Source organism: Drosophila guanche, unplaced genomic scaffold (assembly GCF_900245975.1).
Source record: "Drosophila guanche unplaced genomic scaffold, DGUA_6, whole genome shotgun sequence".
NCBI classification, from domain to species: domain Eukaryota; kingdom Metazoa; phylum Arthropoda; class Insecta; order Diptera; family Drosophilidae; genus Drosophila; species Drosophila guanche.
Window position 1 is genome coordinate 488,588 of NW_022995748.1, and position 12,791 is coordinate 501,378.

Here is a 12,791-nt window from a genome sequence, read left to right on the forward strand (position 1 = left end):
ACTCGTGGAGTTAGCCCCGTCATTTGCATAGACCAGAAATCAAGCGTGCCGCAGGCCCCAACTTCACATCTGGCAAAGTTAATCCAAACAAACACAACAGATATCAGTGAACGATATAGAAGTATATATACACATGGTACTTATATGCGTACATAGTACGGATCTGTGCATCTGTGTGTGAGTGTGCAAAGTGCGTGAGTGTGTGCGAGGGCGTTTTGTCTTTGCCGCTGGCATCACGGCAAAAGTCGCGCTCATTCTTTGGGCGGATTTGCAGGCGCTTTGCATAAAGGCAGACAAAAAACCAACACAATTTAAATTAGTTTAAAATTACTCAAAAATAAAAGAAACCTACGAAAATACAAATATTTGAGGCTGAAAGAAAATTATATTAACACATAATTAAACAGAAAATAAATAAAAGTTTCCATTGTTTAACCAACCAAAGTGTAAAAGCGTTGAAATAACAATTTTCGCGAAATATTTTCCAGATGACAAATTGTTGTAAAATGTGAAAATAAGTGTCATTAAATAATCTGCGTGCCATAAATGCGAACAATTAAAATTCCATTCATAAAAAGCAAACAAAAATATACATTTAATATTCTACTTGGCGGAAAGAAGGAAACTCTTCGAGCGCAAGTGTCGGCAAGTGTCAAACCATAAAACGCAATAAGTAATTGCCACACACAACAAAGGGAAAATGTTTTTAAAAAATGAATAGATATAGATATATGCTAAGATAAATGCGAGTATATAGATCAAACGACAAAGGGAATTCAACAAAAAGAGCGTGTGAAAAAAGTGAGACAAAGGCAAGAGAGTGAGAAGTGGGGAGAATTTCTCAATTCGTGGTTAAGAGGCCGAAAGTTATACTCGAAATGGCGATGCCTCCCCAAGGAGGCGGCGGAGGCGTGCCACTGATCCTCAAGTTTATGGCGACTCTCTTGCTGCTTGTAACCCTCGTCCGGGCCGGCAGTGATCCCAAAGGAGCATCGACAGTGATCACTACCACAGCTCCGCAGATGGGAAATCGGTATCCCCACCAGCAGCAACGTCTGCAACTATTGCAGGAGGCCCAGCAGCTGGAGGCGGCACATCAGCACCATCACCATTTGAGGCACGAGCAGCATCTGCGTGCGGAGCTCGAGGGCAATCATAAGCCACCATCTGTGGGTGTCGGACCTGGAGCGGCAACGGCCATGAAGCTGTTCGACCAGCAATTGCCGCCGGCGGCCACGGGACAGCAGCAGCACCATTTGCGTCATCACAATCGCCACCATGTGACCTGGGAGCAGAGAGTCTTCCCCTCGCTGCGTCACCAGCAGCATCGTCTGGCCATGAGCTCCACTGCAAGACCCATCGTCACCACCGACGCCCCGCATCCAACCCATTCAATGATGAGCAATCACAGTCGCTACTTCGATCGCGATGGCATATATCCGCCATGGGCTGAACCCAGGTCCACGCGAGGACCCAACTGGCGGCAGCAGGTGGAGGTGGACTCCTCATCCAAAGACGATGATGATGATGATGATGACGCTGACGACGACGATGATGAGGACTATGAGTACGAGGAGGATTCCAGTTCCAATGCCGTGGACGAAGAGTTGGCCCGTCAAATGCCGCGCTACTCGCTCTTCAGTCAAAAGTTGCCACACATCGAGTCGAGGGAAGAGGAGTACGATGCCTACGATCAGTCCGACGAGTCAGACATGAACTCCAACAGAAACAGGCATCCCAGTGTGGCCAATCCGCACGACAAGGCAGCGGCCAAGAGGAACATCTTCGACTGGCTCTTCAAGCGGGACAAGGAGAAGGAGCAGGATAAGCAGAAGACCCATAAAGACCATGCTTTGGTGGCTGTCAGGAAACCACACACTACAGAGAAGCCCACAGAGAAGGCCACGGAGAAAGCCACAGTGAAGCCCAAACTGCAGCTAATCGACGCCAATCTCCAGGTGGAGGAGGACGAGGATGAGGACTCCCCCGACGACTCCGACTCCGACACCGACTCCGAGGAGAGCTTCTCCAACGAGCAGTGGAACAAAATCGAGCACGAACACCATCTCAAGCAGCAGAAGCACCAGAAGGAGCTCCAAGCCCTACGGGAGAGTAGTCGCAACACCCCACTCATACGGCCAGCTGCCGCCGCAGCCTCTTACAACATTGAGAATGAGGTGAGTCGTCTCTGGCATTGCGCCCATTGTGTACGCTGATAAGGCGGCGCTCATCTCTATTCCCAGACTCCATGATGTCATTAGCTTTTGCTGTTGTTGTTGCTCTTCTCTGACCACTGACATTGCTCCATTGTTGTGTGGTGGCTGTGTGGCACGAGGGCAGCAGTCCCCTCTGTCTGATAAGAGGCTGTACGCTGGCTGCCTGCCTGGGGATTCATTCGCAACAATAACAAAAAAGCTGTGGCCACAAATGACCAACAGATTTCGGAGGGGGGTCCACGAGTATTTGACTGTGGTCTCGGTTTCGGTTTCGAGTTTGATTTTGATTTTGGTGATTACTCAGTCGGTAAATCCATAAGTAAACAGAGTAAGACACTGAGAGAAATTAGTGAAATGAAACAGCAAAATGCCACCCGAAAGACAATCTATCAATCCCCCCCTTTCTCACAGTGCTTTGGCCACTCCCCCCCCCTGCACAGAACGCACTGACCATGGCTAATGCCGTTTGCATTTTGGCTTACAACAAAAGCAATGCCCCATTTACAGGCAATGCGAAGCAACAACAGCAACAAACCATTTTGCTTTGCTCTCTGCTCTTGTCAAATATTTACGCAGTGTCGGCAAAGGCCAGGGGTGTAAGGGGGGGGGGTCTTAGAGCAGGCGATGGGATACCAGACAGCAGTTGGCGCTTGCAGCTTTTTGCACTTTTCGCTTGACCACTCACCATTCCCTTCACCATTGCCGGTTGGCTAATTGAAATCAGCAGCAGAGACAACAATTACAACAACAACAACAACATCAAGTAAAACAACAGCAACAACGACAGTAGATCGAACTGAAACAACAGATACAAGAAGCTTGGAAACGACAAGTTCAACAACAAGAAAGGAAGAACAGCCTCACGTAGCGAATATTCTGATACCCTGCAGCTCGCACATTCCAGACACTAATCAGTGTTTGAGTTATGTGTCTGAGTTATCTTTCCCTTTCCCCATCTAAAACATCATGCCCTCTGCCGAAAAGTGCAGCAATTAATTGTTTGGCATTTTGTTTGCACTCTTTGGATTGCATTTCATTCCATGACATGATGTTTGCTTTGAGTCGTGGCTTTATTTATTTTTGCGGTGGCAAATGTCCAATTTTAATTGCATTTTCATGCGTCTCCTTGGTCCGGTGACCTTCAGCTCAGCTCTGTCCTTTGCCCAGTGTAATTACCTAGAGAAAGGACAAATTGAATTAGCAAATAGTATTGGTTCTGTGGAGGAGAAACCCCAGTGGACCCAGTGCTCGGTTCCGGCGGAATATTGCAGCTTACAAGAGTTCTCTGCTGTTGATTTTAGTGCTGGTTGTTTATTTTTATGGGCCAACCGCTTTGACTTTACTGCATCCCCACTGGAAGTTAGTTGTGCAGCTTGTCATTTGAAATGAGTTCCCTCGCAGTTGATGTCTTTTGGGTAATCGATGTCATTAAGTTCAGCGAAAAGAGAAGATAAACCTAAAGGAGAGGTCAAACTGCTCTAAAGTACATTTAAAGTTTCTTGGGAAGTAAGTCAGCAAAAGTTTTATGTGTATGCAAAATGCGAAAGTTCTTTCACTGATTCTATCAGTTTACGTTTAATCTGCCGAATATTTGTGCAATTTTAATTACCAAATTGAGCTAATTTTAAACAAATAATAGTGTCACTTATCCGCAAATGATAATAATCCAATGCAAACCATTATAAAATTCCATCCTCAAAAATTGTCATTTAAAATATTTGCCAAAGCAATTTCAATTTAATCCCATAAATATTCCAGGCAAAATATATGCCTGTACATGGCAAATAATTAAAAACATAATCCAAAATTTAAATACCGCCGATGACAATTTGGCGAGAGGAGAAAAATGTAAATTCGAAATGCACTCCAAAATATTGTTAACAGCTAAATAAACACTCGAGCTGGGGGGAGGCAACAACAAAGAACAGCTGCGTGTAAAACAGCAGTGGAAACAACAGTTGAACATCAAATGAAGGTTGTTCGAGGGGGTGGTGGACTGGCGCCATTCCCTGGATCCCCAGATACACCTTGCCACCACCACACGCCTTTGCCCACTAGAACAATACAATTAACACATGTCTGCGGATGACGACGCCGGCTACGGCTACTCTGCAGGATGTGTCTTTCCTCTGGCTTTCACCTTGCTCACAGCGTGTACATCCTTCCGTCCTTCCTTCCTTCCTTCCTTCCGTTTCTGCTGCTTTGCTGTCGTTCGTGCCACATTTCAATTGTATCTCCATCAGCATGTGCAAATGCTGCTGACTCGTGCCATTATGCCCTACTTATACCGACATCATTTAATTGCCACCATCACTGTTTTTATTTAAGCTTTTCCGAGCTTCTTTATTTATTTTATAGTTGCAATTTTCGTTGGCTGTTCATTAATGAGTTGCGGTTGCAGTGGCTGCGATTTTTAATGGATGGCCACTGGGATACTTCGAGTGTTTGCCGAAGAACGAATTTTAATTTTTCCATGAAAATTACTCAATTTGCTGCTGATGTTTGAGTATCCACAAATATTGAGGCATTACCGTACTAATGCAAAATGTATTATTAAAATTTATATACAAATTTTATGGCACCCACTTAACTGTTGCAAAAACATTTCTCGAATATTTTGCATAATTGCAAAAATAAATTGAACTCCTTCAGGGACCACGACCACTTTTATCTCTTTAAACGTTTGCTCCACAAAACTGAGCAGAGAGCAAAGTTTTCAGTTAGACTTTCCGTGTTGAACATTGTCCAACACACATCAAGTATCGAAGTATTTGGTGTGTTGCTTTTCGCTTTCTTGTTGTTTTTAGTGTGTGCTGTACATTTGTTGGCAAGTCTTTTTGAGCCTTGAAAGGTTTTTGCCTCCTTCACATACTTTCTGAACTATTTTCTGAACTCTAATGCATATCCTTCATTTGCACTCCCATGCACTGTATTCAGGCCTGCCGCTGCCGCTGTCTCTGGCTTTGCCCCTGGCACACCCACAAATGCTGTCACTTCTTTTGCAGCACTTGCTCTTTGTTCCCTAAGCTTTTACCAGCCTTTTGTGGGTATCTTTTCCTCTATTGCCTGCCTGCCAGCTGCTCCTCTTCCTGTTCCTGTTCCTCTTGGCTCCTGCCAGGCTGTAGCCTTTCTTTCTTTCTGTGTGTTTGTCAGGTTTTGACAGAGCAGTGAGTGGAAAAAGAGATACAGAGAGAGAGAGAAAAGATGAGTGGAGCTTAGCTTTTGTACCTACTTATATCGAAATGTCAAAAGCGGTTAAACAAACGCAACGAAAGTTCCTCGCTCACCACCCGCTGGTGTGGCTGAAGGCTGCCTGCCACAGCGATTGCATTGACCTTGCAGCTAGAATCAGCAGGGGGAAAATGTAGCTAGCTTATGGTTAAAGTGGCATTCAAAATCGCTACTCACGGATAATGGATGGATAACGATGGCTACTTATGGCCTGTTTCTATTTAAAACAGGATCAACCTTTACATTTTTATGACGGACAAAGACCCTTTCAGTGGTCAGAGACTGAAGAGAGCCACAACATTGGCCAACTTCTTCTGTTAAATTGTACTCTTCACAGCCGTTTCTAATCAACTTTTCATTGTGATTTCTTTTCAAGTTTTTTCCTCTGTTTTTCTTTTATTCATTTTGACTGGATCCAGCAACTGGCTGGCTGTGTTTTTTCCCTTTTGTAATTACTCTCTTGATTATATTTTTAGTTATTTCTTCACTCTGTGGCGTGGCCGTTGCTGTTGATGACATTTTTCAGCTAATTTCCACCCACATTTCCAACATTTTTTCCTTTTTTCTGCTGTGTTCCGACCTGTTATTGGCAGTGCTATTCTTTGGCTCCTTGTTTTGCTGTTCCTGGGTTTCCTCTTGCCTTGTGGCATTCATTAGTCCGCTCGCTCCAAGGAGCTGTGAGTGCGAGTGCTACTTGTATACCGTTTGAAAATAATATTCGTATTTTGTGCCATGGAAAAACACTCTGCTGGCCCTGGTTATGGCTCTCTTGCCCAGCTCTCTGCACAGCTCAGACATTTCCCATTGCACAACTTGTGCTTGCTTATTGTCTCCAGATTGCCTCGCATCGCATTCAATGTTCTCCTTTTTGGCAGACTCTGGTCTCTGGTCTCTGGTCTCTTGACTTGTGCCCGCGCTCCCCATAATTTATAGCCATTTCTAATAAAGATTTCGGGAAATTATTTTCTCGTATTTTCTCCCTCGCTCTGGACTGGAAAAGCAATATAAATTCTCGCAACTAATTGGCAATGTTTGCCCGTTGTCTTCTCGGTTTTGGTTTTAGGACGCGCACTGGCAGAGGCAGCTCCAATGGCTTTATTAGACTTTAAAGATTACATGCGAGCATGTGCAGGGCTCTTTACGCAGGGCTTCTTTGTGCCACACACACACACACACACAGATGCTGCCACGCTGCAAGGGAAATTCTTGGAATGCCGCGAAATCTTTAGCGGCTTCGTCACTTTGTAAATCATGCCACACTCGACTCGCATGGGGGGAGTGGTGGTAGCGCCGACAGCAGTTTGTTAGTTAATCTGACAGAAAACTGTTTGTCAGTGGATGTGTATCTGTGTGTCTGTTGAATGCACTCGCAGTTTGTCAGTCTGTTTGCTCAACGGAACTCAAATCACTTACAGCACTCTGGGCTTTTGTCTGTGCGTCAGTTTGCATTTTAGTAACTGAAGACACATGTCTGTCTCTGGAGGTCTCTGCAAAGTCTCTCTGGGGTCTGGGGTCTGGGGTCTCTTCCCTTTCAATCATAGCTGATGCCGACTTTGTGATTGATTTTGATGATGAGCTTCAGCGCAGATGAAGCCCTCCCTCATTGAAATGCATGCCAGGATTGGGCTGGGCCCATGAATCGGGGTCAAGGTGGATGGATGGATGGATTGACTGGGTGTGTTTACAGTTAGAACTCTATTACGATCCGCGATCACGTGGCCATGGTGACATAAACATATTTACTACGTGACGAGAAATGCTGAAATATTCTTTGGACAAGTGAGAGAATGAGCGGCAATAAACATTTAACCATTTTAGTATATGGTTTATGTGAATGGGTGTCTGCATATGGACAGAGGACAGAGGAATGGTTGGATGGTTGGATGTGCCACCAGCAAAGTCGATTGGTCAAAGAAGTTTCTTTATTGAAGCGGACATTTCAAAGAAGTTGATTGATTCTGGAACACTTCAAAGAGAGCTTCCACCGAGCCTCAGTTAAATGATCGTAATTGATTGTATCTCGCATCTTCTCTGTCAATAACCAATAACCAATAACCGGGATGGGGATTTTATAGGTTCTGGGTGTCCATTTCCAGATATGTAAAGAGTATATTTTCCAGACCTTCGCTCTGTAATTTGATCAACTCAAAAACTCACTTTGGGTCGGTCTCCTCCATTTGGCCTTGTCAAGGCCGCTCCTGGCTGCCGTTATTTTGGCGCACTTTATGGCCAACAAAACACCTTTAAATCAGGCCCAAACATTCTGGTAATCCAATATACAAATCCAAAGGCCCCGCCCGAACGGAGAATGCTTTTATTTCACGCAACACTTGCAGGTGACAAAGCAACAGCCACAATGACAGAGGTCCCCGCCAAAGGCAACAGCAACAAGAAAATTGAACACGCTTGTCACGAGAGTAGTCCAACGATAAATCATGGCCAGCCAACGAAAATATTTTTGTTGACGCGCTTGCCTGTTGCAAGTCCATTGCGAAATGCTTGCCCTACAATTTCCCAAACAGAGTTTACACAGAAAAAGTAAAAAAGAAAAATGAGAAGGAAATGTTGGTACGCATATTGGAGATCGAAGTTGAAGATACTCTTGCCGAATGTATGGCTGCATGGCAGGTGCGTTTTTGACTGCGTTTTTATTTGAAATAAGTAGAGAAAAGTTTGAAGAAAAACAAAGTCTCGCAATGAGAGTAAAGGCTGTTGGCTTTGTAGTGACAGAAGCACAGCTCCTTGTCACCGCTAAAAGCCTCTGGAAAGTCATAGCACCCGCTGGTGGTCACATAGAGCATAAAAAGTCCGCAAAAGACAAATTGAAAGTCGTGTTAGGCACATCATGGTTGGGGTTACGGAAAGAGTAGAGTGGGGGCCAGGCCGGGAGGGCTTGTCACGGTCATGCCTGGTGTTCAAAGGTTCCACCCACACCCCCGCCACCAAACACCAACAAAAACAACCAAAACTGTAACTAAACTGAACCATTGAGCTATTGAACTGCAAATAGAGGCACACAAATAAAAACTGAAACCCATTTACGAGTGTGGATGGGATGTGTGTCTGTTTGGTGCATTCTAATTCATCAAACGCTGCGCATAAATCAAAATCAGACTCGGGGGGCGAGAGAGGAGAGTGGAAATAAATGTCGATTTTTGATGCCTAGAACCCTAGAACCCCTCCACGATGTCACCTGCTGTGCGCATCGTCCACCTGGAACTGGTACTTTTTGTGTGTTTATTTTACTTTTTAGAGGGTGCTTCGATGTAATCTTCCCGCACTTCACACACACCCTCACATAATAAAGGTCAAAGGTTGCTTTGCAAGTGTCTTTATCCAATGTGTACTGAAGTTGATGCATTGCCCAGTTGGTCATTAAAAATTCAACATAAATCTTTTGAGTCATTCCAAGCCACACTCTCGTGAGACTCTGTCTGTCTGTCTGTCTGTCTGTCTGTGTGTCTGGTATGTGTGTCAAAAAGTCGCAGCACATTGCAAACCCCATTATATGATACATCGGCATGTGTAACGTATGTAAGAGCCACGATTAGAGAGCCCGAGGCAAGGGCGAGACTCTCCGCAGAACGAAAACTAAAACACACAGACAGCGAGTGTGTGTAGAGTGTAGCTATCTGTGTCTCTGACAAGCGTCACACACTTTCAGTTGGATGCACCGTGTGACCAGATATTAGAACTTAACTAAAGTTGCACCTTTATGAACATACGTGGCAAATATTTAATACAAGTTCTACCTAAGTTAAAGCTCAATTTCATGATCCCCTCTGGCACAACTTCTATAGATTTGTCCTGTAAATCGAGTCTTAACCATTTAACGCCACATAAACGTGACACTTGACAAAATCGCTTGAACTAAAATCTGTCTGCAAACAGCTGTAGGCCTCCCCAATTAATTACGCAAATAGCATTTATATATAAAATACCTGACTGTTCACTCGGTCCGATTAGTCGTTGACAAACAGCTCAAGTGACTTGATTAATTCCCCTGTCATGCTAAAAGTATTTCCATGCATTCCGACCACTGTCGATCTCGGCTCATTTGGCATTACAAAAGTTGTCTCCGACTCGCTGAAACTGCCCAAAAGATATGCACGTTTTGACAGCTAAATCAATAAACATAATTTTGGGCCGTGACAAGAGTCGAATCTGCTGCACTTAGTGCCAGTGCCAGTGCCAGTGCCAGTCGAATGTTACATGTTGAATGCCCCCAAATGGGGCTGCTGTCATGGGAGGAGGTCCGACTCTGACTCTGGCATTTGGCAGATTGACAAAAATTTGCATTTGAATGCGTTTTAATTAATGTTTGGCCGGACTATCAGGATGACTCAATTTTTGGTTTGACATCTGATAAGAGCAGGAGCCCCTCCGAAAGGTCATGACTTCTGTCGTTGACAGCTTCAATATGAGAGCTTCGAAATTGTTGAAAGACAGCGCCGAAGACAGCAAATTGAATGCCAATGCCAGGCCCATCGTCCATCGTCCATAAATCGTCTAATTGATTCGATTGGCATAAAGAAAAAGCCCAGTAGCGGACAACCAGTATGAGCCATCCATCGATGATGGATTTCTTCTTTTGTATTTCTGTTAAATTGTTAGAAACTTGCAACGTCTCGAGTTGCACTCGGTTTGCATTATGCATGAGGAGTTGTTGGACTCAGAGTCAAGTTCGTTCGCAGACATCGCGGGCCGCAGACGCTTGACATGCGGACAATGCATCAGTAAATTTCATCAATATTTCATTTTCAGCATTTCGATTGGCCCCAGCCCCACACACATTGGGCTCTTCTGGCATTTAAAAGCGATTTCCTTTCATTACACAATTTCATTTCAATTTTATTGGATTCCGATTCGGTTCACCGCCGGTGAGGAGAAACAAAGCCCCTCATCAAAGTCTTGAAAGCAAGACACGAACTTTGGGCCACACCATTGCGATGCATCGAAGGTGTTTTGTATATCAGGGCTTATAACGGGGTGTCTTAATGGCTTGGCTTGGGTGGGGTTGGGTTGGGTTATTTCTGGGGGCTAGGGAGTGTAGACTTTGACACTTTCGCTTTTCAATAAACTTCGATTTGTTTGCACACTCCCAAAAGAGGCTTTAAGGGCTTCTCAGGGTTCCCTTTCCAATGGGTTCTTCTCTTGGTTTAGTTTATTGCTTGGCAACTTTAAGAATTTCACAATATTTACTCAAGTTTATCAAATGAAACAAAGTCAAGGTGGCGATGATATCTAAAAATATGTCCACAAATATCTGACTCGCGGCGGAGCGTGGAATTTGTAGATCTTGTGAAAGATGTTGAATAAAATAGCACTCTGCTTGAGTTTATGATTCACACAAATAATGGGCAAGTGGCCTTTAGTTCGAAAAAGAATTTGATAAATGTAAAATATAGAATTTACACGAATATTTAATTGGTACTAATATTTGCCATGTTTACGCATGATTTCAAGTTTAGATTTGTGGAATAAATAGATCGGAAAACACCTTTCAAATGGGTGTAGTCTGTTGAGGAAGCTTTCATGACCCGTAGAGCTAGTAAGCCACAAAGGTAGTGGCTGACGCCCTTGCGGTTATGGTTTATCTTCGCAAATTATTTTGCTATTTAAGGTCTGCCACAAGTTTTACTGATTCCCAGAACTCACGATTATCAATTTGATCTTTCCGCAAACATAAAAGGCGCTTGCTGCTGCACTTTCTGATGTCATGTCCATCCATCCAGCCAGCCAGCAACTCCCAACCGCTAGCCATTGTCAACCCTTCCTGTGCTTCCCCCTTGGCCCGCCATCTACCTTCCAGTTGGATGGTGCTGCACCTGCTGTGCGCTTCATCAACCGCAAATGGCTGGAACATTGAGGGAGCCCTCGAGGTCAGCTCATAAACTAAACGATATCAAAAAGCCAAATGCTTGCTGGCTTGGCTAATCACTTCATCAACGTCCAAATCGAACACAAATCAGCCCCAAACGGAGCGGAGGCAAGGTGCAGTGCAGTGGATTCTAGAGTCCGTTGGCAAACAAATTTCAGAGTCATCAAAATCATTTTGCTGGCATACCCTTTGGCAGCGGGTGTTTCGGTTTTGCAGTTAAGTTGGGAATGCAAATTATGATGATTATTTGTTGCTTTTAATATTTACCTTAATTAAACCTTCGTTTTTGAAAGCCATTTACTGGGTAGCGCTTCTGCCAATAGTTTTGTTCACTTTTTAAACTCTGTCTCGCAGTGAAAACTGATCCCCAGACTCCAAGGGTATGTGGACTTTGATGCGCCGTGCATGTTTTTTTTCGTCGTTTCTTTCTTGTTCGTTCGTGGCCTTCGTGTCCACCGCGGGGCAGTTGCACTCTTCACGTTAAAATGTGCTCTACGTGGCTGGGGTTTTGGTTTCTGTTTGCTGCCAGACAACCGCGATGACGATGCCGACAACGACGACGACTACGTCTACGTCTACGACTACGACTTCGACTGCTAACTAATAATTGCCAAAGGCAGGACGGGATGCCATGGGATGGCGGCTGTGACGGGGGAGACGGAGACGAGAGGCAAATAAATTTGCACAGAGTTGCAAATCATTTGACAGGCGGCTGCCGTAGCACCGAAGCTAAGAGATTTAGCTGCCTTTTTGTTGGTTTTGGTGCACTTTTGCTTTTGTTTGTTTTGCGCAAAAACTTTGGCTGCTGCTTTTGCTTTCTGCTGCTGGCACTTTGATGATGTCATATGCAAATTCCCCTCAGCAAACGAGCTGCAGCCCCAGCCCCAGCCCCAGCACAGACCAGACAGATGCCAAATTTTCATAGCTAATCCGTGTGCTCGGTGGTCCCAAAATGACAAAGGTGATGCTAATGGTGATGGATATTGCAGTCGATTGTGTTCCTTTCGATTGGAATGTTGGATTGCGATTGTTTGCTTCTGTGTTTGTCTCTTCGCCAGCGATTTCTGCCAAATATTTGACTAATGTTTTATCATTCTTGTTGCATCTCTTTGCAGGTGAGTTCCAGGCGAATGATTGAACGACATTTCAAGATTGATATTTCAGGTACGTGATAAGCAATGGGAATGGAACAAGCTGTGTGAAAACTGATTCAGAATTGGGTTGACATGAAGTATTTACATGCGAGATATTTATGGAAATTTAAGTTGCATTTAGAAGGATTTATTCAGTAATCATTCAGCAATGCTTTTCCCCCAAATACAGTACCTTCTTAGCCCTTACACTCGACTCCCTGCTGACCATCCCTGACCTCCACTTAAAGTTCAGCTTGCAATCATTGCGAGTTCCCCATCATTGCCATCCTCTCGGTGCACTGCCAATGATGCGATACACGCAATTTGTGC

The 12,791-nt window shown here is 44.5% G+C and overlaps 1 protein-coding gene across 1 annotated transcript in view; it reads left to right on the forward strand.

Annotated features, from left to right (window-relative positions):
• The first annotated feature begins 462 nt into the window (after window positions 1–462).
• The window catches only part of LOC117584247, a 62,596-nt gene continuing 50,267 nt past the window's right edge, over window positions 463–12,791 (forward strand). The window contains exon 1 of the mRNA XM_034273049.1: window positions 463–2,177. Within this exon, the coding sequence (XP_034128940.1) occupies window positions 879–2,177 (1,299 nt within the window). The 5' untranslated portion in view covers window positions 463–878. The remainder of the gene's footprint in view (window positions 2,178–12,791) is intronic.